Source organism: Mercenaria mercenaria, chromosome 9, assembly GCF_021730395.1.
Source record: "Mercenaria mercenaria strain notata chromosome 9, MADL_Memer_1, whole genome shotgun sequence".
NCBI classification, from domain to species: domain Eukaryota; kingdom Metazoa; phylum Mollusca; class Bivalvia; order Venerida; family Veneridae; genus Mercenaria; species Mercenaria mercenaria.
In genome coordinates, this window is record NC_069369.1 from 45,151,736 (window position 1) to 45,165,876 (window position 14,141).

Here is a 14,141-nt window from a genome sequence, read left to right on the forward strand (position 1 = left end):
GAACCCATGATGGAATCTGGCCAGTTGAAGAAAGGAAGCAAGATCTTGTGGTGATACAAGTTGTGTGCAAGTTTGGTTAAAATCAAATCATAAATGAAGCTGCTATTGTGCAGACAAGGTCAAAACAGCTAATTTTGGCCCTTTCAGGGGCCATAACTCTGGAACCCATTTTGGGAACTGGCCGGTTCAGAAAAGGAACCGAGATCTTATGGTGACATAAGTTTTGTGCAAGTCTGATTAAATTCAAATCATAAAAGAAGCTGCTATTGTGCAGACTAGGTCAAAATAGCTAATTCTGGCCCTTTTAGGGGCCATCACTCTGGAACCCATAATGGAATCTGGCCAGTTCAAGATAGGAACCAAGATCTTATGGTGATACAAGTTGTGTGCAAGTTTGGTTAAAATAAAATCATAAATGAAGCTGCTATTGTGCAGACAAGGTCAAAATATCTAATTCTGGCCCTTTCAGGGGCCATAACTCTGGAACCCATAATGGAATCTGGCCAGTTCAAGAAAGGAACCAAGATCTTATGGTGATACAAGTTGTGTGCCAGTTTGGTAAAAATCAAATCATAAATAAAGCTGATATTGTGCAGACAAGGTCAAAATAGCTAACTCTGGAACCCATAATGGGATCTGGCCAGTACAAGAAAGGAACCGTGATCTTATGGTGATACAAGTTGTGTGCAAGTTTGGTTAAAATAAAATCATAAATGAAACCACATTCGTGCAGACAAGAAATTGTTGAAGCACGGACGCACGGACTGACGATGGACGAAGGGTGATCACAAAAGCTCAGCTAAAAAACAGAATCAGAATTTTTTTTCTCCGTAGGAAACGGACCTTTGAAAGGAATATGGGTAAATTCTACATAACTTCACACAGGCTGCATGTTATAATCTTCTTTTCCAAATTTAATGCTTTTTCCTTCAAAAATACCTGTGACCTTGGTTATATTTGATTAAAAATGAGCCTTGGGGCTTGTCATAGCTGCTTCAGAAAAAATTTTGTCTTTGTATTTCTGTAAAATTACATTTATATACAGCAGGGCAGTTAACTGTAACATTTTTCTTGAAAGGACTGTACTATACATAAAAACTGCATATACTCTCATGCACATACTAAATGAGTGGAGACATAGAAGTCATGTGTTAAACACTGACTGAAATTAATACCTTGTGTTAAAACAACAGATGGGAGAATCTAATATTCTCCACATTTGAACAAATCTGTTTGTCAGATCTTAAACCCATGGATATATGATTTTACACTCAGCAGTTATCAAGCAACTTGGCTGTTTATGGACCCAGTCTGAAACTTAGGGGTACAACGTACTATATGACAACATACACTGCACGTTGCCTAATAAGCAATTATCTTTTTAAGTTTTAGGAATAGGAAGTGTCTAACCATCTGGTAAACAGACTAGGTACCTAGCCCAGTGCTCCAGCTAGCTATTTTTAGCAGGGCGCATCGCCCGTTCCGAAATTCGTTCCGCCCTGTTGCCCCGCCAGGCACCCTGCCCGTTTTACAACCATTCATTTCCTTTTTAGCCAACCTTCCCCTTTTTGCCTCAGTGATTATAATAAACTGCTTTATTGCACCTTTTTATCGGGTGATACACGCGGGGGGCATTGACATAATTGGCAACAATTACCTGCTGTAATCGATTATCGGCCCGATTTAGTCCTGCTACACAGCATTAAATCATGAAGTTAGTGTAAAACAATATCTAACCAGTCTGAAATAATCTTCATTTCGCGCCGCTGTCAAACTGTACTTTCGTTTTCGGTAATAGACGTAAATCGAGGGCTGAGCGCGAAACTATTGTAACTGTATATGAATAAAGAACAAGATACAATAGTTTCGCGCTCAGCCCACGAAATGTCCGTTTATACACAATTAAAACTTAAGTCCAGACAACAGACATTTAAATCTAATTGATAAAAATCGACCACAATCAAATCTAAATAAGATTTTTTTTTACCTTGATCATGTTGATCATTTTTAAAGTTTTTGAAATCGAAAGTAGATTGTCGTCTGCTGCATAAAATTGCTGATATTTCTTGAACATTTCTTTGAAATTAGTTTAATAAGATGTAATGACACTGTAAACTTTAAAGTCAGACACTGTAAAATGCTGTTAAACTGACTTTGCATCATAATAATTTTTCAAAAAATATTGTTAAAAATGATTTTTTAGAAAAGTGTAACCATACCCGGATATAAAATTTTGGATACCCGGAATACGTTCTATTAGAAGTGTAAAACTTACATTTAGTGTGTTGTAAGTTAAAAACTTTTCCTTATTTCATTTATTTAAGTGAAAGTTTAAACGTTATCTTCTATATGTTACACATATAGATTTATAAATATCAAGTACATGGAGAAGAAAAAAGTTATTAAAATGTTACAGCTACAGAAATGAAAGTGTTACAGTTACAGAAATTATTTCAAGCTTTTATTTCTTTAACGCAGATATTGTTATTAAATAAACAATAACAAAGAACGGGCCCGGATTCAGGGCCAGGTCAAGGGGGCCTGTGCCCCCCAGTTGGCTGAGAAGTGACCTACATGTATACTCATCAAAGATGCACCCTACTATTTTGACAAAAGAATATTTTTTTTCTTAAAATTTAGACCCAGAGGCCAACATTTCATACCTGTATTTCAAAATTTGCCAGGGGGAGAGCCCCCTGACCACCCAATCAAGAGGAGAGTAACATACCCCTGCAATACCTCAAAATTTAGACCTTGGAACTGCCAAGTAAAATATGAGCAGCAGCATTCTTGGTATATTAGAGATGACACACCTAGCCTAATGTAATGTCAAAAGTATGAAAAAGTATATGTTAAAATGCACCTAATGCATGCACCAGTTACAATTTTTTGACTGGGGGGAATTCGGGGTGGTCATGGGTCCAGACCCCCCCCCCCGTCAGAAGTGCCCTTTTCATTTCCAGCACCCTGCCCTTTTTTAATCCTAGCTGGAGCACTGTAGCCTATGTTCTGCCCGTCAGTTAACTGGAAGCCTTGCCTTTCCTCTTATGGTTTTCTTAGCATTTGTTAATTTATTTTATGAACAGGCCTAATGTAACACAACAGTTCATCTTTGCCAAGATCTTTGAAAATTCTGTTAGTCAATATTTGTCTTGCCACATCTACTGCACAACAACATTGGAAAAGACATCTATAATCAACATTAATCTGATGTTAATATATAACATACAATAATTACATTAAAAAATACGTAATTCATAACTTATAAACAATCAGGTTACCGGATGCCAAAAAGCTGGACAGGCTAAACGTTTGCTTACCGGGCCTTACAATTACACCGTTTTGATGTCCCCTGTACCAGTTTATATCATCAAACAAAGGTACTGTCATCATTGTGTATTTAAATATTTTTCGGGAAAAAATGCTTTCAAGTTCGCGTAATAAGCGGTGCATAGAATCACCGTAATATGCATTGCGCTACTGGGATGACAGTTACCATAAACTTAGTCGTATACTAAACACAGACTGCATATCACCGACACTTGGCCATTTTTTTCAGGAAAGCACTACGTCGCAACTTTGAATGTTCTTGCATTTTCATTAAAAATACTTCAAAACTTTGGAAATAATACAGCCTGGGCACAGCCATTTTTAAACGTTTCGTAAATTGCGGAACAAGCATGCTGATTGCGCGCAGTATATATCGGAAATTTTAATTGGACGTATACGTCATGCATAAGATATTGAGTTTAAAAATAGAATTATAGGAATTCCTAATGTTGAATTGACTCGTTCGCCGGGACAGTATTCGAAGAACGAGACTTTTTTTTTTCTTTTTGGAATAGGCGATGCATTTTTTCTTCTGCAAGCTTTCATGTCATAGCGGAGGAAATAAATCAAAGGCCTGAAGGGCCTGAGTCGGTTAATGATTGATGTACTGACAGTATAGTCTACCAGTTTCAGTTTGTTTTTAGTTTTTTTCTTAAAATTTCATAACACAGCTCGATATTTACCCAAAATATTATATCCGGATACGATTACACTTTTCTCCAGTTTTAACAATATATTTTACAAATTGTGATGATACGAAGACATTTAGCAGCAATTGGCAGTATCTGACATTGAAGTTTACGGTTAAATTACCTCTTATTTAAATCTTTTCATAAAAAAGTTGTTTCGTTTCGTGAAAGCAGCCAAACATAGACGATCTACTTTCGATTTCAAAAACTACAAGAAAATACAATTTAATGTTTCGCCGATTTGTTTATTTCTCGAAAAATAAGAATTAAAATCATTTTTAATATCAGTAGTAACTAAACAAACCAGTAAGAGCTTCTTCTTCCGATAATTTATCCGTTTACTGACTGCAAAATTCAACCCACGCAAAGTTTATAGAAATCATACGATGCGTGTTTACGTTCAATGTGGGAGAATTAAGGCTGATCGGCTATGTTACCTAACGCATCCGGACGATTCAGATTTTGTTTTTAAAAAAGCATTGTGTGCGTTTCTGTAATTTTATATACGTTTTTATACGCTTAGAAATTATTAGACATGCGTATTTGCATTATTTCTATACGTAATTTACGCTAATACGCATCTTATCTGGAGCCCTGTGGAACTATTTTTTGTCTTTCGCTGGATGTTACCCAAGCTTTGTAAGCCTGCGCAATTCTTAAAATGCACATTTATGCTTAATGAGTTCGAGTATTGCACAATTACAAGTCATAAATATGACAGATTACATCGTATATTGGTCATAGCAAAGGGAATTGACACAACTTAACTTCATTCATGCAGTGAACTGTTTGAAGTTTGAGAAATCTAATGGAACTACATCCCTTCACGTGTTATTCGGTCCATTTAGAGAATCGCTGAACAGCAAGGACTCGTCAAAAGGCTTTCAGCCTTTAGCCGACTCAAAAAAATTATGTTTTTCCAATTTTATTTTTTTCTGAAAACTCGTTTTTTTGAGTGGCGGTTCCGTAAACCGAAAAATAAAAAATAAAAGGCCTTACGAGTAACTTCCCTTGATAAATCAGTATCAGCGAAGCGCTTTATTATGTCGCACAATGCTAATTCTTACAGGAAAAACACCAACAAAAATTACACGAAATTACATGATAATGTCAAGAAATACTCGCATGAAATACTATTCTGCGTGCCCAGCGATTGTATTTGTGACCTATTTTATTTCGTTTTGGACAGAGCCGGGTGAATTGGCGGAAAAAATAAAATAAAATTTAAGAGTTTCACTTCTATTTTTATTTCAATTTCTGGGAAATTAGGACCAGCGCTCCCGTAAAACAACAAATAAAAAAACTCTGGCCTTAGTGCAGTATTGTTTACACAATTAAGTAATAGTTGGTTTTGTGAGATATGATCTCTCTTGGGAAATATAATGTTTACTTATGATTTAGTTATTCTTTAGTCCTTTTACCACAATATTTTATATAGTTATTGGTTGATACATTGATAGCCGAAATTTAAAAATGCTGTATATACATGTACATGTGAAAGCCGAAGGCTTTATGGAAATAATGTCCCCTCATCCAAGCCTTTTGTGATGGATGAGGGTCATTATTGAAGTAAAGCCGGCGGCTGAGCATGTATAATACCCTCCCAAATTTTTGTAGGATATGGAGTTTCTGGTTTTTTAACCCTCCACCTTTGTCTTTTTATCAGCAACAATTCATCTTGAAACCTATGAGCTATGAAACGCGGTTTACCTGTTTATGTCGGATAGTCACGTGATTTTACGCTTTTTAAACCGCACTTCAGTAGCCAATGGTCAGTAAGACATTGCTGTATATACATGCTCAGCCTCCGGCTTACTTCAATAATGACCCTCATCCATCACAAAATGCTTGGATGAGGGGACATTTGTAAAATCACATTGTTTTAATGAAGGTCGTTGTTTCATGTATGTTAACATTTTTTTGTACAGAAAAAATGTAGATTCACCTAAGATAGTAACCCTAGTTTACACTGATAAACACAATAAAGTTTGCCTGAAGCAATATGACAGCAGAAGGTCATCTTAAGTAAACTCAAGAAATTAGATAAACATTAAAACTGTACAGTAAATTCAATGTAGGAAAGCATTTTGATGAAATCAAAGAGCTCACAAGAAGATACTTACAAACAGAAGCTGTATTCTGTCGGCACAGTAGAAACAATTTTCCTCCGGTTCCCAGTCATGTGGTTCTACTGGCTCTAAACCTACAATATAATCATCTGTTACAGTCTGTATCTGCCTATCAATGCCCTAGGTTCTACTGGCTCTAAACTTACAATATAATCATCTGTTACAGTCTGTATCTACCTATCAATGCCCTAGGTTATACTGGCTCTAAACCTACAATATAATCATCTGTTACAGTCTGTATCTACCTATCAATGCCCTAGACTCTACTGGCTCTAAACCTACAATATAATCATATGTTACAGTCTGTATCTACCTATCAATGCCCTAGGCTCTACTGGCTCTAAACCTACAACATAATCATCTGTTACAGTCTGTATCTACCTATCAATGCCCTAGGTTCTACTGGCTCTGAACCTATAATATAATCATCTGTTAAAGTCTGTATCTACCTATCAATGCCCTAGGCTATACTGGCTTTAAACCTACAATATAATCATCTGTTACAGTCTGTATCTACCTATCAATGCCCTAGACTCTACTGGCTCTAAACCTATAATATAATCATCTGTTACAGTCTGTATCTACCTTTCAATGCCCTAGGCTATACTGGCTCTAAACCTACAATATAATCATCTGTTACAGTCTGTATCTACCTATCAATGCCCTAGGTTATACTGGCTCTAAACCTACAATATAATCATCTGTTACAGTCTGTATCTACCTTTCAATGCCCTAGGCTATACTGGCTCTAAACCTACAATATAATCATCTGTTACAGTCTGTATCTACCTATCAATGCCCTAGGTTCTACTGGCTCTAAACCTACAATATAATCATCTGTTACAGTCTGTATCTATCTATCAATGCCCTAGGCTACACTGGCTCTAAACCTACAATATAATCATCTGTTACAGTCTGTATCTACCTATCAATGCCCTAGGCTATACTGGCTCACTATCTACAATGAAAGAGATACTACACACCAATGAAGCTTGAAGGTTCTAGGTCAAAATTATTTAATGGTTCTCCAGTTATTGATTGAAAATGAAGTGTGATGGGCAGATGGCCCCTGTGGCCTTGACCTTTGATGGAGTGATGGCAATTCAAAAACAGTGTCATATAGAGTTATGGTTCTTAGTTACTGCACAATCTTTTATACATAAGGGAGATAATAAAAATAGGGTAAGCTAAAGTTATTGTTCATTAGTACTGCACTCCCCCTCAATGTGTTCTATAAGAATTTAAAGTTTGGAGAAAGTATATCTTATAGTTAAGGAGAGATGCTCTAGACTAGACTAACTTTTTAACACAAAGGGAGGTAATTAAACAAGAGGGTCATGATGACCCTATATCGCTCATCTGTTAAACTTGGCCATGGAATCATCAAGATAAACATTCTGACCAAGTTTCATGAAGATAGGATCTTAAATGTGGCCTCTACAGTGTTAACAAGCTTTTCCTTTGATTTGGCTGGGTGACCTAGTTTTTGACCCCACATGACCAAGTTTCAAACTTGGCCTAGGAATCATCAAGATAAATATCTGACCAAGTTTCATGAAGACAGGGTCATAAATGTGGCCTCTACAGTGTCAAGAAGCTTTTCCTTTGATTTGACCGGGTGACCTAGTTTTTGACCCCACATGATCCAGTTTCGAACATGGCAGTGAAATCATCAAGATAAACATTCTGACCAAGTTTCATGAAGATAGGGTCATGAATGTGGCCTAAAGAGTGTTAACAAGCTTTTCCTTTGATCTGGCCGGGTGACCTAGTTTTTGACCCCACATAACCCTGTTTGGAACTTGGCATAGGAATCACCAAGAAAAACATTCTGACCAAGTTTCATGAAGACAGGGTCATAAAAATGAGGCCAGCAATAGTTATGGTTCTTAGTTACTGCACTTCCTCTCACTGACCTCTATTAATGTGTGAAGTATTGAGTCAATCATTTATATACTTTTCAAGTAATACACCGGACAAGTTTTCATACATAAGGGAAGATAATTCAAAAACAGGGTAAGCTACAGTTATTGTTCTTTGATGGACGCACGCACATACACCGAACCGCCATTGTGACAATTATGTCGAGCTCACCGCTGGCTCGACAAAAATTGGGTCAGCTAGAGTGATGGTTCTTTGACACTGCACTTTCTCTCACTGACCTTCTATCAGTATGTAAAGTATCAAGTCAATCCCTTTCATAGTTTTGGACTTAGGCTCCAGACAATCTTTGTACAAAAAGGGAAATAATCCAAAAATGATCTAGTTTTTGGCCTAGATATTCCAGTTTGGAACATGACATAGATTTCACAGAGACAAAGAGTTATGAAGATGATTATCAAACAGAAAATGTGTCCTCAAGAGTGTTCACAAGGTAATTCAATTATTTGACCTAGTGACTGAGTTTAAGACCTTCGGTAACCCAGTTTTGAATATGACTTAGATTTCAAAGAGACAAACATTCTTTTATGAAGATCATATAGTAAATGTGAACAATGTTTTTGTATAATTGGACCTAGAAAGACCTTCTTAAGGGGCCGCAGTTTTGTACTTGATCATTAAAAATCTTCGTCAGAATGTTTGTCCCTATAAAATCTAGCCTCCATTATTTGAACAACTTTGGGAGAAGATATTACCATAGTACAACAAATCAAGTTTGCCAAAGGTCCATCCAGCAGTTCATGGGATCTAACACAAGCCCCCATTTGAATATATTTGATAGAGGACCTTACAATAATGCTACAGACAAAGTTTGATGAAGTTCAATCCAGTGGTTCATTATAAGAAATCATTTGACAGTTTTTCTATTTTTAGCTCTAACAGCCTCTTATAGGGGTCAAGTGCCCTCATGTTAATAAAACTGAGAGATAGATCTTACAGCCATGCTATAGACCAATTTTGAATAAGATCCTTCAAGCCATTCATTAGAAGACTGTTTAAATCTATTAATATTTTTAGCAGAATCCACCCCATATAAGCAAATTTTGGACAGGACCTTACAATGATGCTACAGACCAAGTTTGATAAAGACATTTAAGGGTTTTTTACCTCTAGAGGCCCTAAAAGGGGATCAAGTGCTCTCATTTGAATAAACTTGAGAGAGGACCTTGCCATGATGCTACAGACCAAGTTTGGTGTACTTCTGACTAGTAGTTTCAGAGAAGCAGATACTTATGTAAATTGTGGATGAATGATGAGGAATGATGAACCATGGACTGGAAAATCCACCTATACTTATGGCTCACCCTTACCTTTAATTCAGGTGCCCTCAAAATTGAGAAAAAAAAACAAAGATGTTACAGAGCATGTTTAATGAAAACCTCTCAAGTGTTTCATAAGATGACGTTGTTGTAGGTCAGGGGCCGGTAAAGTCTACCATGCACCCCCCACCCCCCTCCCCCTCTTCTTGAAGATGTTTCATAGGTACCAAATTGTTTGGCAGGACCAAATTCTTTCAAAATACAAAATATTCCCAAGAAAAAACCTCTTTTGAACAATATCTGATTTCACTGTTTCCATGGAAACCATTCATTTTTTGACCTGAATATACATGTATGTATGACACAATAAATCATTAATGGTAAGATCTGTGTTTAGCATACAGAAACATACAACAGGTCAAGTGCCCCTTTGAACAAATTTGAGATAGGACCTTAACAAGATTCTACATACCAAGAGATCCATTAATTGGTTAATGAGAAGAGGATGCTAAAAGGTACTTCTAATTTTAGCTCTACTTGAAAACAAGAGGGTCATTGACCCTAAAGTGCTCACCTGTGTACAAGGCTTCAAGTGTGTTTGTATAACGTAATGGTATAAGTACAGAGTTAGGTTTCTTCTGTGTTAGCCTATATTATATACATGTCACACACATTTCTGAACCTAGGGCAACAATTTGAATAATTACGATAGACAGTACAACTCTGATATCACACACCAAATATTATGGCTCTAGTTATTATTGATTCAGAGAAGAAGATTTTCAAAGTTTCTTATATAAAAGCCTACAGTAAGTACATGTCACACACAGGGATGTGGCCATTTCTGACCTTAGGGCAATAATTTGGACAATTATGGTAGAGAGTCAAACCCTTATATCACATGCTAAATATCAAAGCTCTAGAGAAATAGATTTTTAAAGTCTGATAGCTGAAAACCTATTTTTAACCAAAAACACCCATATGTTCAATGAACAGGAACCATTTGAACAATTTTAAAAGAGGGCTACCCGGAGATCATTTGTGTAAAGTTTCATCAAAATCCATTCAGTGGTTTTGGAGGAGATGTTGTTTAAAGAAATTGTTGATGAAAAGTGACCACGCCCCATAAATATAGGGAAAAGTGACCAAGCCCCATGGCAGCCATGCTTTCTGACGAATCCGAATAAGTTGAACAATCTTGGTAGAGGGTCACACAAGGACCATTTGTGTAAAATTATTTCAAAATCAGGCTAGCAGTTTCACACAAGAACATTTTTAAAGTTTATACTATATATACATATATGGAAAAGTGACCACGCCCTCTGGCGGCCATGTTTTTCGACGAATCAAAATAATTTGAACAATCTTGGTAGAGGGTCAAGCAAGGACCATTTGTGTAAAATTATTTTAAAATCGGGCCAGCAGTTTCATACAAGATCTTTTAAATTTCCACTATATACATATATAGGGAAAAGTGACCACACCCTCTGTCAGCCACGTTTTTTCTGTATAATTTGAACAATCTTGGTAGAGGGTGACATAAGGACCATTTGTGTGAAATTATTTCAAAATTGGACCATCGGTTTAGGAGTAGATGTCGTTTGAAGGTTTTTCTATTTTTAGCTCTGGCAGCCCAAATATGCAACCAAAATCCATTCAGTGGTTTTGGAGGAGATGTCGTTTTAACACAATTGTTGACTACGGATGGACAACTTGACGGACGGACGGATGCACGACGGACGACAGACACAGCGTGATCACAATAGCTCACCATGAGCACAAAATTGGAAAAGTGCCTTACAATGATGCTACAGACTAAGACTGATTAGCAGTTCATGAGGAGTTGTTCAAAAAGTTTTTCTATGTTTACCTCTACTGCCTCTAACAGGAGCAAAGTCCCTCTATTTGCAAAATACTTGAGATAGAAACTTGCAATAATTCAACAGACTAAATTCAAGCCATTCATGACAAGAAGTTGTTTAAAGGTTTTTCTATGTTCACATCCAGCAGTCCCTAAAAGTGGTCTAGTCCCCCTGTTTGACCAAAACAGAGGACCTTACAAAGATGCTTCAGTCTAAGTTTGATGCAAGCAGATCATGAGAAGAAGATGTTTAAAGGTTTCTCTATTATTAGCTCTAGTGGCACCTAAATGGGGCCAAGTGCCCCAATTTGAAAACAAGAGGGTCATGATGACCCTGGATCGCTCACCTGAGTAATATGAGCTACATGTTTCAAATGTCAAACTGATGAATTTTAGAAATTTTTTGGAAGATTTTCCAATGTACAATCAAGTAACCCCAGGGGCGGGGCCAATTTTACCCCGGGGGTCATGATTTGAATAAAGTTTGTAGAAGTCTACAAGGCAATGTTACATATCAAATATCTAAGATCTAGGCCTTCTGGTTTATTTTTAGCAAATTTATGAAGATTTCCCTATGTACAATAAAGTAACCCCTGGGGCTGGGTCAATTTGACCCTGGTGGTGTCAAGCAGGGCTCCGGAAATTTTGGAAACTCAATCGGTCCGAAACGAAAATCCTGACATCGGCGCTACCCCACCCACCGCATTCCCAATATTACATATTTTGTAAAACGTGATAGGGTAAAGAAATAAGCATGTCATGCATTAAAACTGAGTTACCAGTCACCGCGCGTTACCATACAATGAAGACAGTTATTCAGTGTTATGTGTGATCGTTACTTTGTTTAAATTTCGATGTTTTTTCCGAGATAATACGAGGCATTGACACCGTGTGCGTAACTAGTCTAAAAGCCAACGCACGTGACTTCGATACCGTATACACGGCAGATACTTTGTGATGTTTCCTCATTCTTTGACGAAATTCTATAAAATACAATGCGTCAAAGTGAGTTACACGACACATATTCTCTGCTAAACAGCCTCAGTATTTAAAGAATATTCTGCCGCGGACCGAATGTGTACGTTATTTGAACGCTGAGATCGAATTCCCGCATGTATAGTACCAAAACGTCACGCGGGTTGGCCACGGATATTTCATTTCACTTACGCTGTACTTCAATAAGCAACTACATTTTATAAAGTTATATGTTCTCTTCTGATGTAAACAAAATTTCATTTTGAAACGTTTTTTAAAAGACCGATTTGATAAACAGTGCCACTCCGGTTTTCTTTATCATTCGTGGTTGCCCGTCCATTTTTTTCTTTTTTGTACAGTCGGGTTGCAAAGACGATTTTCTGCATTTGTTTCAACTGGAGCCCCAACAAATGAATCATGTAATTTTTTCAAATCAAGTAATTATAAAAATTATTTTTATCGGTTTTCCGTGTGATGTCTCATTAAATCAAAGACCTATAATGTACAATTATAGCTCTTTGATTAAATGCAGCGACCATTTGTTTGTTACCGTGATCAAACATAGCCTTTTGAAATAAACCATCCGTCGGATTCTAAATAAAAGAAGTGGATCCCCGTCGAAATGATTTGGATCCAGTCAAAAACGTTTGGAAACCAGTCAAAATGTTTAATACACCGCAGTCGGCTGTCTGCAAACATTAAAGGATGTGCCGCGCGAGCACTGATTGCGTCACGCGCTAATTACGGACCGATTATCAAAGTGACAATCAGACCGATTGACACGTTTATTGATTATCTGAAGGTGCGACCAACAATTTCCTACTTGGCAGGTGATCGTGTATTGAGATATTAGACCGAAATTTATACTTTTCTCCATTTTTACGGGACCGATTTTTTTCGTTTTGTCACTTCACGCATCGGTCTGAAAAGTCAAAAATCGGTCCAAAACCGACAAACCGGCAAATTTCCGAAGCCCTGGTGTCAAGATATGAACAAATTTTGTAGAGGTCCACTAGGCAATGCTACATGTCAAATATCTAAGCTCTAAGGCCTTCTGGTTTATTTTTAGAAAATTTTGAAGATTTTTCTATATACAATCAAGTAACCCCATGGGGCAGGGTCAATTTGACCCTGGGGGGTCATGATTTAAACAAATTTTGTAGAAGTCTACTAGGCAATGCTACATGTCAAATATCTAAGATCTAGGCCTTCTGGTTTATTTTTAGAAAATTTTTGAAGATTTTCCTATGTAAAATCAAGTGACCCCTGGGGCGGGGTCAATTTTGACCCCGGGGGTCATGATTTGAACAAATTTTGTAGAGGTCCACTAGTCAATGCTACATGTTAAATATCTAAGCTCTAGGCCTTATGGTTTATTTTTAGAATTTTTTTGAAGATTTGCCTATGTAAAATCAAGTGACCCCTGGGGCAGGGTCAATTTTGACTACGGGGGCCATGATTTGAACAAATTTTGTAAAGGGTCCACTAGGCAATGCTACATGTCAAATATCTAAGCTCTAGGCCTTCTGGTTTATTTTTTAAATTTTTTTTGAAGATATCTATGTAAAATCAAGTGACCCCTGGGGCAGGGTCAATTTTGACCCCGGGGTCATGATTTGAACAACTTTAGTAGAGGTCCACTAGTCAATGCTACTCGTCAATTATCTAAGCTCTAGGGCTTCTGGTTTTTGAGAAGACAATTTTTTAAGATTTTCCTATGTAAAATCAAGTGACCCCTGGGGCGTGGTCAATTTTGACCCCGGGGTCATGATTTGAATAAATTTGGTAGAGGTCTACTAGGCAATGCTTCACACCAAATATCTAAGCTCTAGGGCTTCTGGTTTTTGAGAAGAAGATTTTTAAAGGTTTTCCTTTCGGTTGCCATGGTAACCAGTTCTGCATGGAATTCAATTCTTTGAAAAATTTTGAAAGGAGGCCATCCAAGGATCATTCCTGT

General features: G+C 37.1%; 1 protein-coding gene across 1 annotated transcript in view; it reads right to left on the minus strand.

The window, feature by feature from the left end:
- The window catches only part of LOC123547006 (mushroom body large-type Kenyon cell-specific protein 1-like), an 87,727-nt gene that overhangs the window by 69,115 nt on the left and 4,471 nt on the right, over positions 1-14,141 (minus strand). The window contains exon 3 of the mRNA XM_053551320.1: positions 6,143-6,222. Coding sequence (XP_053407295.1) covers positions 6,143-6,222 — 80 coding nt within the window. The remainder of the gene's footprint in view (positions 1-6,142; positions 6,223-14,141) is intronic.